The 14,874-nt window shown below is 64.7% G+C and overlaps 1 protein-coding gene across 1 annotated transcript in view; it reads right to left on the bottom strand.

Annotated features, from left to right (window-relative positions):
• CCDC102A (coiled-coil domain containing 102A) overlaps positions 1–14,874 on the bottom strand; it is a 19,087-nt gene continuing 4,213 nt past the window's right edge. Inside the window, exons 2-9 of the mRNA XM_062177116.1 lie at positions 11,116–11,857; positions 9,054–9,280; positions 6,921–7,029; positions 4,929–5,045; positions 4,442–4,651; positions 3,114–3,284; positions 2,395–2,498; positions 1–902 (exon numbers count right to left, since the gene is read on the bottom strand). Of these exons, the coding sequence (XP_062033100.1) occupies positions 773–902; positions 2,395–2,498; positions 3,114–3,284; positions 4,442–4,651; positions 4,929–5,045; positions 6,921–7,029; positions 9,054–9,280; positions 11,116–11,709 (1,662 nt within the window). The 5' untranslated portion in view covers positions 11,710–11,857 and the 3' untranslated portion in view covers positions 1–772. The remainder of the gene's footprint in view (positions 903–2,394; positions 2,499–3,113; positions 3,285–4,441; positions 4,652–4,928; positions 5,046–6,920; positions 7,030–9,053; positions 9,281–11,115; positions 11,858–14,874) is intronic.

The following is a 14,874-nucleotide window of genomic DNA, read 5'->3' on the forward strand; positions in this document are numbered from 1 at the left end:
CTTGGAGCTGGAAACCCCTCCCGCGCAGGTATCTGAACGGGGACCGACGCTGAGCCCTGGGTTAACACAACAGAATCTCCAGGAGACAGCTTAATGTGATGGTGGTGAAACAGATGTTCAGAGAGGGCAGGTCACTGCCCTGAGGTTGCACAGCCAGGGAGGGGCAGAGGAGAGAACCCATCAGGCGCTGGGCATGAAGTCCCCTCTTCTCCCGGTGGGACCTGCACCTCCTTCCCCTCACAGCAACCAGATCCCAGCCCTCGGCCGTGGATGTCCATGCATTCATCCTTCCCCACACTCACTCACTCATTCACTCACTGCACGGGCCAGACTCCTAGTTCGGTGCGAAGTGCAGGCCGATGCTGCCCCCACTCCAGCCTCCTCCCTGCATCTCCACTGTGAAGACTCTGCCCTGAGAACTCGAATTCGATTTATTACAGAAGACTGGGCCCATCCCACGGGGGCGAGGGCAGCCCTCCCTCGACCAGCCCCGCCCTGCGTGGATCCCGGATGGGGAGAGGTAAGGTGGCCCACACTGGGCCTTGACCGCCCCTGTGGTTCTAAAGGCGAACAGGCTCCAGGAGCCCTGGCACACACACAGGGTACTGTACAGGTTGTGCACCTGAAAACCTGGCGGCAGCGGGGGGCACGGTGGCTGCCCTTGTGGGGGAGAGCGGGGTCGCAGGGGGCCGGTCCCAGGACCAGCCCCATCAGTCTGAGTGGCCGCTGGGCCGGGGCCACCAGGGGCCCGTGGCTTCGGGCCAGTGCCACCCTAGGCCACCTGGATCTGCAGGTCCTCGTCCTCGTCCAGGTCGCTGGCTCCATCGCCGGCCTCCTCGGCGCCGAAGCGAGCACTGCGCATCTTCCCGAAGAGCGGGGCGTTCTGCTGTTGCCTGCGGAGCCTGCGGGAGCGGGGAGGTGGGTGGAGGGGCAGGGGTCAGGGCGGGAGCGTGGCCCCGCGGTGCTGGCGCCCCGCACACCTTTTATGTCCGTTCTCCCGCTGCCCATGCAGCTGTTATCACCCCCCAGCCTACAGACAAGGAGACTGGGCCCAGAGATGCCAAGCGACTTGCCCCAGATTACGCAGACACCAGGGAGGGAGGCCGGGCTTGGGAGTGGGAGTGGCGGGGGCTGAGAGGCGAAGGGGGCTGCAGGGGGGTGTCTGCGCCCCCTCTGCTCAAGGCCAGACCCAGCCCTAGTTCGCCCCCGGGGTTACAGGTCCTGAAGCTGCAATTTCCATGGCAAACCTGGCCTGGGAGAGGAGCTGATGGAGGAACGTGGCCGCGGGCTGCACCTTACTGGAAGGCATGAATTATTCACAGGCAGGGAGGGGCCTGGCCGGCCTGTATTACTGGCTGGTGATTTAGTGAGCTGTCCCCAGGACAGGACAGCGCAAACCGAGGCAGCGGGCCTGCTGGGCTGAGCAGAGCCCCCAGCCCGCCTGCCCAGTCCGGGAGTTCACGGCTCTGCTGAGTGCGGTTCAGCAGCCCGAGTGGGCACAGACAGACCTCAAACCCGACCTGGCCCGGGCCTGGCGCTCTGGGCACCGTCGCAGGCAGGTGGGCAGGCTGAGGCTCCGCGGGCCGCGTCACGGCCGGGGGGCGTGGCCCCAGAGCCCACGCACTGCCGCGGAGTCAGTGACCAGTGCTCAGTGGACAAGGATGAAGAAGGCCGGCGACAGGGGGTGGTGCGCTGGCCTGGGCCTTTGTTTCCCCATTTGTAGCCCCCGAGAGTAACCCACAGCTAAGCCCCCTCCCCAGGAGCACCGCGCATGCGCCATGAGCTTCTCGAAGTGCGCTTCAGCCGCGATCATTCCCGTCTCAGAGCTGAGGAAACTGACAGGAGAGGCGGGGCAGGGGCTGGGGACCCCACAGCCGCTAAGCGGAGCCAGGCAGCGCGGTAGAGAAGGGCAGGGGCACGCTCGGCCAGGGCCCGCTGCCCAGGGAGGGGCGTACTCCAGTTCTGGGCCATCCCCCGGCTCTGGGGCGGGCGCAGGGAGAGGGTTGGGGTCCACAGAGTGCTGGGACAGGGATGGAGGGCAGGGCGGGAGGCAGGGTGGCCCGGGCTGATGAGCCGGGAGGCAACTGGGTGGGCGCCACCCTCCAACCCTTTGGGGCCCTGCCGTCCTGGGGTCACTCTAGCCCCATGACCCTGGAGGCCCCTTGTTCTCATCAGTGACTCCCCAGGCCCGCTGTCCCACCCCTTGGGCCTGACCTCCTGGGCAGCCCTTCCTGTCCTCAAGCCGCAGGCTGAAGGAGACAATTCCAGGTCCCCCCCCAACCCCGCCTGTCTTCCTGCACCCCCACCCCTGGTTTCCTGCCTGCCAGAGGGGCGGATCCTGGCAGGGGACGGGCAGAGGTCCCTGTGCTGGCTCTGGGGCTCAGCCCCGCCCACCTGGACTGCAGGTGCTCCAGCTGTACTTGCAGGTTCTCGCTCTGCTCTGTCTGCTCGTCCAGCGACCGCTGCAGCTTCCGCGCCTGGTTGTGGGCCTCATCCAGCTGTGGGGGGGAGGGGCAAGAGCGTGAGTGTGCCTTGGCCAGGGGCAGCCCGGCCTGCCAGCGCCCAGGCCCTCCCCATTTCTGGGGATGTGCTCCCTGTGGGCTAGCCCGAGGCCCACCTCCTCCAGGAAGCATCTTTCCTGTTCTTCCCCATCTCTGCTGCCCCCCCACCCCATTGACCTACCCTCTGACGCCCTAAACCACAGATCCAGCCATCGAGAAACAGCCACCCTCTCCCCACCCATCTGTGCACCTGCGTCGCCATTTATCAACACAATCAGCCACCACCCGCCCTGCCCAACACACCTGTCTCCCACCAGCCTCCCATGGCCCATGCCTCCTTCCTCTCCATCACCCAGCCGGTGTGCCCCCGTCCGCCCGTCCAGCCAGCCATGTGCATATACACTCGCCCTGCCCCTCCCCACCCCCGGCCCCCAATCCTTGAAGGCTGCCTCTGCACACCTCCGTCCATCCCCCGCCCACCGTCCACCTGCTTGCCTGCTTCTCCCCCTGGCCCCCACACCTTTCCTGCTGTGCACCTGCGGCCCACTACACCCAAGCTCCTGCCAGGCGCGGGGGCCCAGCTTGGAGCGGCCCCCTCGGCCCCGGCCGCACCTCGTCCTCCGCCTGCGCCAGCTCCTTCTTGAGCTCCTCCACCCGCAGCCGCAGCTTCTTCACCTCGGCCTCGTGCTGCTCCACGCGCCGGTTGGCGTGCGCCAGCTCGGCCGCCTTCTCCTGCATCTGCTTCTTCAGCTTGCCGTGAACGTGTTTGAGGTCGGCCAGCTCCTGCGGGGGGGCACGGCGGGGTGGGGCTCAGGGGCGTCTCTCCCCCACCCCCGGCCCCCTGCCTGCCATCGGCAAGGGCAGCGAGAGGTGTGGCTGAGCCGCCGGCGGTCACAGGCGCCACTTGGGGAGGCGGCTGGGCAGCGAGGGGGTAGGCTGCCCCGGCGGAACGGGTGCCAACTGGCTATGCCACGGTGCGTCCCGTAGGCTGCTGGGACAGGGTCAGGACCTCTGCAGGGCTGGAGTCTTTGGTGGTGCACGGGCGGCGTTTAAAGCCCTGGGTGTGGGGGTGAGTTAAGCTGGGCAGTGGATATGGGAGGAAAAGGGAGCAGACTGGGCTGGCTGGGAAGGGAATGAGCAGCCAGTAGAGGAGATGCCAATCTCCAAGCTCTGTGGGGCCTCTGGGTCTCAGTGTTCCCATCTGTAAAATGGGGGTAGGCATGGCCTAAAGAGCTCAAGCATCCGGCCTCTTTGGTCCATCTCCACCCACCCCAGCCTAGTCCAGGTGTCCAGCACCTCATGCTCCCCTGGGGGCAGCAGCAGTCCCCAGCAGCCTGCCTGCTGGAGCTGCTTCCCGCGGCAGCTGGCGAGCGCTGGGCATGCCTCCCGCGCCCACGCACCTCCTGCTTTACGCTCCGTAAGGCGGCTGTAGCCCCTGCCTCAGCCACCCTGTGTCCTTCACCCACCCGCCTCCAGCCACTCTGGTCGCCTCGTTCCTCCAGAACTTCATGCAGCTCTGACCACAGGACATTTGCTCATGCTATTCCCTGGTCCGCTGCACCCCCCTCCTCCCACATCTGCTCACCCCCCGGCTACTGTCAGCTTTTCCTGGAGACCTCCGCTCAAATGCCTCTGCCTCTCCAAAGCCTTTCCAGGATCCTGGGCCTCAGCCGGATCCCCTGGTGTCCCCTGTGCCTGGCCCAATGGTGGAGCCATGTGATCGCTGGCACCATGTAACAGAGGGAGCCACGGTGGCACCCCTTGGGCCGTCAGCTCCATATCTGTCCACTGCTGTGTCTCCAGCCCCTAAAACAGGCCTGGGCACACAGTAGGTGCCGCTACAATTACCACCTGGTCTAGCACACAGCGGGTGCACAATGAATGCAGCTCCGGAGGCCATCGCCAGGCTGGGCACAGAGCTGGCGCTCCGGGTCCCCTACCTTGTTCTTCTCGAACAGTGCGGCCTGGCTGGCCCGCAGGTCGCAGTCCAGGGCGCTGGCCGTCTGCCGCCGCCGCCGCGCCAGCGCCTCCTCCAGGTCGCCGACCTGGGCCCGCAGCTTCTTGTTCTCCCGCTCCAGGCCCAGCCGGTCGGTCTCCAGCCGCTCCCGGCGGCCCCACTCGGCCGCGTTTTCAGCCTGCAGCCGCTCCATCTGGAACGGGGCAGGACAGAGTGAGGGTCCCCGGGGGACGGGGTGCACAGGGGCCAGGGCCGGACGCCCCCACCCCTGCCTCGGGCTATTCCTGGCTTCCGGAAGCAGTCCAGCTGCATGGCTATAATTACCCTGGGCTTGGCGCACGTGTGCAGGACGTGCGGGGGCTCCTGGGATCGGGGCAGGGGACGCGCCCAGCCCCCCTCAGAGCACAGCCTGGGGTCTAGCTGCTGGGGGCAGGTGGCCTGGAGCCCCCGCCCCGTCCCGGCCACCTCACCTCGCCCCGCAGCTCGGCCATCTTCCTGTCCATGCTGGAGCGGGCTCCCAGCTCGTCCTCCAGGTCTTCGGACATGCGGCCCAGCTCGTCCTGGTGCGTCTCCTTGAGGATGCTGAGCTGCAAGGGCGCCCCCGCCTGGTTACACGGCAGCGCCCAGCAGGGCGCCTGGGCGGCAGGGACACACCTGGGCCGCGGTCACCCACAGCAGCAGCCCAGAGCGAGCTTGTCAAAGAGTTGAACTTCATCCCGCCCCCACCCAAAGCCCCTCCGATGGTTCCCAGCCAGCTGCGCCAGGACGGAGGCCAGCGCTGCTCTGGGGGCCCGGGCGCATCCCTGCCCGCTGCCCTTGAACCTCCTGCTCCCCTCCTCAGCTCACTCTTCCAGGCACAGTGGGCTCCTTAGTTATTTATTTTATTTTTTAAGATTTATTTATTTATTTGAAAAGCAGAGTTACAGAGGGGCAGAGGCAGAGAGAGAGAGAGGTCTTCCATCTGCTGGTTCACTCTCCAAATGGCCACATTGGCCAAAGCTAGGCTTATCCGAAGCCAGGAGCCAGGAGCTTCTTCCGGGTCTCCCACATGGGTGCAGGGACCCAAGGGCTTGGGGCATCTTCCGCTGCTTTCCCAGGCCATAGCAGAGAGCTGGATGGGAAGTGGAGCAGCCGGGACTTGAACCGGCGCCCATATGGGATGCTGCAGGAGGCAGCTTTACCCACTATGCCACAGGGCCAGCCTCCTCCTTATTTTTTAAAATAAATTTTCTTTGATCTATTTTGACTTTATTAGAAAGGCAAAGAGACAGAGGGTGAGGGAGAGATCTTTCATGTGCTGGTTCACTCCCCAGAAGCTCACAAGAGCCAGGACTGGGCCAGGGTGAAGCCAGGAGCCTGGAATTCAATCCAGGCCTCCCATGGAGGTGTCCCGCAGAGACCTAGGTCCTGCAGCCGTCACCGCTGCCGCCCAGGGCGTGCCTCAGCAGGACGCTGGGCCAGAGGCAGAGCAGCCGGAGCTGACGGTGCTCACAGGGGAAGCTGGGGGCCCGCGTGGAGGCCTGCAGGACACCTCGACGCGCAGCTGGGCGGGGGCGGAGCGTCCTCAGCACACCATGGTGCAGGCAGGGCGCCGCTCGCAGGGGCTCTCACGTGGCTCTGAGCTTCCCGGCGGCGCGTCAGCCCCTCTCCTGCAGCGGGCACGCTTCCCGAGTGACCGCAAGGCCTCGCCCTAAGCCCCGAAGAGGGTGCAGAGGGGCCTGGGGACCCGCACTTTAGGGTTTTCGGGTAAGAGCTGCCTGGCACAGTCTTCAAGCTGGCCTGGGTCCTCTCACCTCCAGGAAACCCCGCCAGCCCAGCCTGGTTCTGCCTGGGTGGCTGCGCCCCCTGGTGGCCATGGGAAGTTTGCACAGGAGGCCGAGGTCCCAGCCCAGCCTGACCCAGGCCCCCTTACGGCAGCGGTAGACCCAGTGTCTGCAGAAGGGGACGCGAGGCCCCAGGGTCCTGGATGCCACAAGGCTTCGGAGACCGCGGGCACCGTCTAGGCACCCAGTGTGACGTCCAGGCTCCTCCCCTTCACTCTGACCTGCAAGGGCCCCTTGCTGTCTCACCTCTCATTACTCTCCAGCTGCTCTGGCTGCCTCTGTGCCCCACACTCCCAAGGCTTGTTCCTGCCTCAGGACCTTTGCACATGCTGTGCCTTCTGCCAGGAACACGTGCCTTCTATCTCTTCCAGAATGCCTCCTCACCCCTTTAGATCATGCCTCAAACGTCACCGTCCCAGAGCCCTTCCCTGAGCCCCCACCCCATCCCTTTTACCCAGCTTTGGCTCCTTCACGAATCAAGAATGTACGCACCTGGCTACTGGTGCATCCCCTCCACCCGCCCCCTTAGCCTCCACAAGGAGGGAGAACAACCGTTGACTGAATGAATATATGAATTTCCTTCTCTCTCCCATCACTGCTGCCACCTCCAGGAAGCCTCCCGCGGTCTCCAGGACTCACCTGCTTGAGCATCTCCTGCTTGGTCTTGTTTAGCTCCTCGTACTTGATCTTCCACTGGCTCAGCTCCCCCTCCAGCTTCTCGATGTTTCTGCTCAGGGCCAGTTTGTCCCTGGGGAGAGGACAGGGAGGGACGGCCACGCGTGAGCCCTCTGCTCAGTCCCCACTGAGGGCGACCCTGCTGTGCCTGCGCACTCGGCCCCTGCGGAGCCCACGCCCACAGTTCCTGCCTGCGCCCAGGCTCTGGCCCTCCCACTGTGGCAGGCACCTCTCTTTGCATTTCACCTGGGGACGCAGCCCACACTCGCCCCCACTGAGTGCAGGTGCCAGTGTGGGGAGGCGACCGGGTCTCCGGGGCACTGGGCACCCTGTGCACCTGCTGCCCTCCCTCTGGGCCCAAGCTCATGTGTCAAGGCCAGTGTATCCCTGTCCCTGCCTGCTCTCCCATCTGCGGCTCCTGGTGCAGTCCGGTGCAGCCATGCATTTCTGCCATCAGAAAAGCCACAGGATGCCACCCAAGGACTCTGGGAGGGACAGCCCGCCCCCCGCCATCATCACTGTGCGGGGTCCCAACCCCCCACTCTGCATCTGCACCGGGACCAAGCAGGCACCTGGCCCTGGCAGCCGTGGCTCGGCTTCAGCACGCCGGGCCTCCTGGCCCCACACTGCGCATCCAGACGGGGGCCCTTAGAGGCGGGGCATTCTCGGTGATCCCAGACTGGGGGTCCTTGAGTGGGTGGGGCCAGCGGGGCCTGACCCCCATGACGGCTGGGAGACCCCACCCAGCCAGGAAGTATCTGTCACCCTGGACACTGCTGGAGGCAGAATGACCTGAGCTGAGACCCTCCGGTGTTCCTTGCGCACAGCCCCCGCCCTCCCCAGGAGTGCACTTGCCTTCGCTCAGAGCAGGACCAAAGGCTGCTCAGCACGCCCGGGAAGTCCCATCACCACAGCAACAGCACCTGTGCGTTCCAGCCGCCAGCCCCACACACCTGTGCCGGCCGCCCTGGGCTGTCCCGGGAGGGGCCTTAACTCGGGGTGCGTGCTCTGGGTGCGTCCGCTGCTCGGATCACCACCACGGCCACTCCAATGGAGTCTAGACTCTGACCGCTGCGTTATTTCTCCTACAGGAGCCGTGCCCAGACTCCCCCACATCCCAGTACACAGGGTTTCCATGGACTACTTCCCAGTTCCGTCTGTGCACTGGTTGGTTTTCGCTTGCTTCTGTGCCTTGCAGAGCTGGGGTGTGCTCTGCCGCAGGTTGGAGGCCACAAGGCCAAGACGAGGTGTGGGCAGGGCTGGCTCCACCTCGGAGCTGCGCCCCCTCCCCTCCCTGACCCCGGCCCCGCTGCTGGGGGATCTGTGAGCAGCTTTGCAACACCCTCACCTCTGCCTTCATCTTCATAAAGGCATTGTGCTTTTTCAGAGCATTTATAAATAGGCTATGCTATGCATGCATCTAATTTCTAGACAATAAAGCTACCAAATGCTCCTTATTAACAGGCCTGTGCCCGCTAAGTTGCCCCCATCAAGGTCACGGGTGACCTCCATGGTCCAAGTGCATGGTCCAACAGCTCAGTGCAAGCTTCTCTTGTTCCCCAGCGCTGGCTGCCGCCCTGTCCCCTCCACCCCTCCCCCTGCCTCTAAGAGACTGAACTTGGCTGGTCCCCGGGGCCCGCCCTCCTATCTCCCCGTCCACCCGGACCCGTCACAGCTCTCAGTGACCTCTCACCAACTCCGTGCGCCATCTCTGGGGGCACCATTGACCGCAACACTTCCCAGCCCAAAGCCCCGGCAGCCTCCCCCGGATGTCCCTGCCCCCTCCCTGCTTATGGCATCTGCCCCACCAGCACGGGAGCTCCACAAAGGCAGAGTTTTGGCGTCTTTGTGGCTCTGTTCCCAGGGCTGTGCATAGGGCCGCGGCCTGGAGCAGGTGCACCACACGTATTATTTGCGTGAACAGACACAAACTGTCATGGGATCCTCGGGTAGAGAACTTCTGTTCTCAAGTTTCAAGACGTAAGCCTGTTTCCTTCCCAAGTCGCACGCTGTGTGACACTGACTTTTCTCCTTGACTCAGGGCCCCGCCACCGCCCCACCCCCTTGGCCTCTGACCCCCAGCCCCCCAAGACTCACTCTCGCTCCTTGAGCAGCACCTTCTGGGACTCATCCAGCCGCAGCCTCAGGGCGGTCAGCTTGGAGGCATCGTCCTCGGTGGAGACCGTGTCCTCCCAGGGCAGCCGGCTGCGCTCCTGGCGGCCCGAGCTGCTCCGGGGACCCCCGGGCCCCAGGCTGCGCGCCCCCCAGCAGCCCTCAGGCTCCTCCGGTCTGCTCTGCAGGAGGCTCTCCATCAGCTCCAGCTCCTGCAGGGACCAAGTCGGGGGCTGGGCCGGAGGGCGCAGGGCCCGGGGCCGAGATGAGCTGGCTGGGTCACCCAGGACAAGGCCACCAGGTCTCCGTTTCTGTCCATCTCCGAAGACGGAGGGACAGGCCCTTCTCCCAGCCTCCCCCTCATTTCCTGGGACTGTACAGAGCCAGCCACTGAGGTCAGCCGGATCCTGGAGCTTCCCCAGGCACGATGGTGAGCTCCCTGTCACTGGAGGTATGCAAGCACTGGTGGGAATGGATGCTGGAGCTGGGATTCCTACAGTGGCTGAAGGTTAGATTCTCTCAGAAGGAAGTCTCACTCCTGAGATCCCAGTTTCCAAGGCACGGGGCGAGCGGTGACATGGTCACAGCCACACAGTGGGTGCACCTGGGAGTAGAACCAGCTCCCAGACAGGACGCGGGAAGGGCAGCGGCCCAGGGCTCAGCCTCCCGCCATGCCTCTGCAGCCCGTCCCTGGGCATGTCTTGGTCACAACCCCTTGAGGGCCACGGCTCCAGTTCCAGCGTGGCTTCTCCCACGAGTGTGGGCCAGTCCCTCTCTCTGCATCCCTCGGTTTCACTGTGTGGACTGGGACGGGGCCCCAAGGACTCCCTGAGGACGAAGACTCTACTGTACAGCAGACTGTCCGGGGAGAGGACAGTTTTATTCCCCATTTCACAAATGGGAAGCGGGCAGGGAAAGGACTCGGGTGGGCCACAGAGCACTGGGGGGGCTGGGCCGCAGTCACACTCAGACTGCAGGGACGGTGCCACCAGGTCCCAACAGGGGCAGTGAGCACTGTTTCCGGACCCCGGGAGCCAGCTGTGCGCACCCCAGGCCCATGGCGCTGTGGTGACATGGGCAGGCAGACAGGATTAAATCAACCAGACTGGGGAGCCGGAAGACCACGCCCCCTGTATGCCCACCTGCCAATCAGACTTCGTAACCACTCCCCTTGGAAGTGAATAAAAGGCCTGGAGTCCCGTGAGCCCTTAAGGCCGCCTCTCCGCCTGCACCAAGCTGTCTGGCTGCTCTCAATCGCACACCTTGCTCGATGTGGCTCTCTGCCTGGACACAACTTGTGCTTCTAGACTTTTCCCCTAAGTTAAGCCCTCACTTTCCTGTGCCTTTTTTTCACTAAATAAACATTTAAAAAACTTACCATGTGGCCTGGTTTATTTTAAGCTGATAGTCAGCATTCTTCTCTGAACAGATAGCAAGAACCGACCCAGATTACTGATATTTAAAATTACTAATGAGGATGGCCAGTACCCGTGGGGCCTGGGCAGGGGAGAGGAGCGGGCAGCCGAGGGCTTCCCAGAGGCGCTGGCCTGGCTGGGGGCACAGCTGGAGCTGAGCCTAGGCCCTGCCCCTGGGGCGGGGAGCTGCTCTTACTGCCCCTCCCCAAACTCCCCAGGCCCCCTCTGCCCTGGGCTTGTGCACAGGTCGTTTCACCCCCAATGCCTTCTGGTCCTTTCCATAGAGAACTCCTACTCACCTCCCTTGTCTCAGCTTCAACTGACCACTTCCGGGAAAGCTGCCCTGACGCCCCCTCCCCAAAGCCTGGGTCAGGGACCTCCTCCGTGATCCTTGGGCCCTGGAGACCCCTCCTCCCAAGACTTCCCGGGACCCCTCTGCGGTCCCAAGGGGATGATTCCTTGGTTCTGTTAACTTCTCAGATGCCAGAGTGGAGAACCCACCAGAACTTAGGAGGGTCCGCGCTGGGACCTCTGGGGGTGACACAGCCCCAGCTCAGGGAGTGACAGCTCCCAGGGGCCAGGCCCCTCCCCGCTCCTTTCCCAGCCCCGCCGCCCCGCCCCTCGCCGCGCACCTGGCTGCTGGGAGGCCTCTCGCACCCGACGTCTCGCACCGGCTCTTGCTCATGCTCGCGCTCGGGCTCCGGGCCGTCGCCGCGTGGCTGCTCGGCGGCCGCCCGGGCTCCCCGCAGGCGCGCCAGCTCGCGGCCGCGCGCCTCGCACTCGCCCTGCGCCTCGTGGCGCTCGCGCCGCGCGCCCGCCAGCTCCTTGGTGAGCGCGTCGAGGCGCTGGCGCAGCTGGCGCACCTCCTCGCGCGCGCGGTTGCGCTCGGCGCGCACCTTGCTCCACTTCTCGCGCCAGTTGGCCGTGCAGTCCGACCACCAGCGCATGGTCTTCTCCATCTGCGCCGCCCGCGCCCGCGCCTCCTCCAGCTCGCGCAGCCGCAGCTCCTCGCGGCTCTCCCAGTCGCCGTCGGCCAGCAGCGCGGAAGGCGGCGGCAGGACCAGCGCGGGCGGCGGCCCCGGCGACGGCGTTCCGCTGGACGGCGTGGGCGGCAGCGAGTCGGCCGGCCCCATGCGCTCGGGCGACGGGCTGCCCAGGATGGTCAGGAGGCTGCCCTTGGACAGCTGCGGGGACTCGGCCAGCCGGGGGCTCGGCCCATGGCTCATGGTGCGGCCGGGCGGGCCCTGGGCTCGAACGTGTGGCTGGGCTCAGGGGTGGCGCGGGGGGCGCGTGGCAGGCGTGACACCACTGTGCATGATGGCCTCCGCGACCCGCTGCTCTCCAGGCCACGGTGTGGAGGGCGCCTCCTGGGACCTGCGGGAGAACACAACCACTGTGATGCTGCGGCCATGGTCAGACCAGCGGGTGTGGCGCCTGGCAGCGGGTGTGGCGCCCGGCAGCGGGCGCCGCGTGCGCGGGTGCGGGAGTGAGGTGCATTCCAGCAGATCCCGCACGCGGCTGGGCTTTGGCAGGCAGGAGCCTCGCCGGCCTCCACGCGTCCCATTACCTTGTAGCAGGGGCTGTGACTTGAAACCTTGATTGGCTGGCTTGCATTTCTTCCTCAACTGTGGGAGTCCCCTCTCTGCACTTGCCTGCAGTGGCTCTTATCCATAACACGCCTGTGAGTTACCACCTCTTCCCAGAAGCCCCCCAGGACGCCCTCAGGCCAGGCCCATTGGCCCCTGCATCGCTACAGAGCCAGTCTTGGCTAGACCACTTATCCCTGTCTACTGCCCATCGGCATCCCAGGCTGTGGGTGTGCGGAGGGCAGGGGCTGGATCCTAGCCCCTGGCTCAGTCCTGCCCACGATAATGACATCTGCAGAAGGCCCACGCTCGGTCCTTAGGTGGGTTCATCCCCTTCACGCTCTTAGACTTGAGATGAGGGGAGCCATCATCGCCATTTGTGGCCCGCGTGACTCCAAATCCAGACACCAGTGGGGATCTGTTCAGTGCCTGCACGCACCGGCCAGTGCTGGAGCCCAGGCCTCTCACCTGCCGGCCTGCAGGGGCTGGACATCCCGCCCCCTCACACCCCCACCCACCCCCAGCAGACACCTGTCCCATTTTACGCGCTCACCTCCGGCTCCACGCCCAGCACAGGGTGTGGCTGAGACGGATGCCCCCCTCTGTCCCCAGCCTGCCATGCTCTCCCTCCATTGTGGCCCTCTGCTGAGCCCTGGGCCACAGGGCTTCACACCTGCCTAAGGCCTGTCCTTCCTTTTTAAAAAAAGATTTATTTAAAAGGCAGAACGAGCCGGCGCCACGGCTCACTAGGCTAATCCTCCACCTAGCGGCGCCGGCACACCGGGTTCTAGTCCCGGTCGGGGCGCCGGATTCTGTCCCGGTTGCCCCTCTTCCAGTCCAGGTCTCTGCTGTGGCCCGGGAGTGCAGTGGAGGATGGCCTAAGTGCTTGGGCCCTGCACCCGCATGGGAGACCAGGAGAGGCACCTGGATCCTGGCTTTGGATCAGCACCGTGCGCCGGCCGCAGCACGCCAGCCACGGCAGCCATTGGAGGGTGAACCAACAGTAAAGGAAGACCTTTCTCTCTGTCTCTCTCTCTCTCACTGTCCACTCTGCCTGTCAAAAATTAAAAAAAAAAAAGCAGAATGAGCTGGGGTGGGGAGAGAGACCTCTTGTGTCCACTGGTTCACATCCCAGCACTGGTTCACATTCCAGATGGCCAGGCCGAAGCCAGGAGGCAGAACTCCATCCGGGTCTCCCATACGGGTGCAGGGGCTCAAGCACTTGGGCCCTCCTCCACTGCCTTCCCAGGCCATCAGCAGGGAACTGGACTGGACGGGGAGAAGCTGGGACTCCAATCAGGGCCTCTGGCATGGCAAGAGCTCAACCCACTGCACCGCGACACTGGCCCTGTGCCGCAGATGGGACCATCAACCCTGGACATGAGCTGGCCGCCTGGCAACCCTCGGGTCCCCTCTTCACCCCTTCCTACCTCCAGTGCCCGCACTCTAGGCAGTGCTCTGATGTCCCAAACAGCAGCAGCGAGGGGAGCCGGCCTGTCCCGCGTCCCTGGGCGAGGACAGAGGGGCCCTCCTTGGCTAGGTTCAATGTCCTCTCCAGGGGCCTCATCCTGCTGCGGCCCCTCCTAGCACCTGCCCACCATCTCCCTTCTCCCTGTCCCCTCTGTCCAGCCACACTGGTCCGCACCCGCTGTCTCCACTCTGTCCACCTTGCTATGCGGTGTGCCCTGTCTCGCCCTGGTCTCGCGGCCGCTCCAGCTTCCTGGTCTCTGCCGTGCTCTCAGGGTTGCCCTGCCCTCCGGCTGTGCCTCAGCAGCTTCCTGGGTGCCTGGCTTCGGTGCTGCTGCCACCTGGTCCCAGCCCCCCTCTTCCACGCTGCCCCTGCTTGGGCCCCCTCTCACATCTGCTGGTTCACTCCCCAGACAGCCGCAATGACCACGGCTGGACCAGAACAAAGCCAGGAGCCAGGAGCTTCATCCGGGTCTTCCACGTGGGTGCAGGGGCCCCACACACGTAGGCCATCCTCTGCTGCTTTCCCAGGCCATTAGTGGGGAGCTGGATGGAAAGTGGAGCAGCCAGGACTGGAACTGGCGCCCATATGGGATGCCAGAACTGCAGGCGGTGGCTTTACCTGCTGTGGCCCAACGCCAGCCACTGAATTTTTAAAAACCAGAACTTGACTCTGCCAGTGTCCGTGCCCTTTGTCACTCCATATAGCTGGGACTCCTCTCTAGCGACAATTCTGAGTCACTCCCTCTAGGCTGCCAAAGAGTCTCCAGTCCCCAAAGGAGCCGCCCTCCACTGACCCCAGCACCTGCCCTGTCTGCTCGGCCCACTGGGACACCACACGCCACGGCCCTCGTCTCCCCCTCGCAGACACACATGGGGTTTCCCTGGCCACCTGTATGCACAGCCCGGCACTGTAGGGCCAGGCCACAGCCTGAAGCAGTGTCGGCTTTGAGCCATGACCGCCAGGCTCTCGGCTCCCAGCGCCGCTCAGCTGTCTGTTGGCTGTCCACACGATGCCAGCTTTGTCACCAACCTCACGTGAGCTGCCGCGTCTCTCTGGACCTGTTCCCCCGGAATGGAACTGGTGTGAGGGGGGCCAGTGCTTCTTCATCAGCGGCTGCCCTGTTCACCTGCTTCAGGGGCTGCTCCCCGCCTTGCCCTCTCCAGACAGGTTCAGGGAGGGTGTGGCTGGAATCGCGTTTCGATTTATCCACGCTGGGGCCACTTGAGTATTTGGTGATGTTTCATTACCCACATGTCCGGCCCCAGCCCGTTAACCCCTGCAGGGACGGTCACATGGCCAGGCACAGCCACACAGACCCAGGCTCGAGGACTGTG

Source organism: Lepus europaeus, chromosome 19, assembly GCF_033115175.1.
Source record: "Lepus europaeus isolate LE1 chromosome 19, mLepTim1.pri, whole genome shotgun sequence".
NCBI classification, from domain to species: domain Eukaryota; kingdom Metazoa; phylum Chordata; class Mammalia; order Lagomorpha; family Leporidae; genus Lepus; species Lepus europaeus.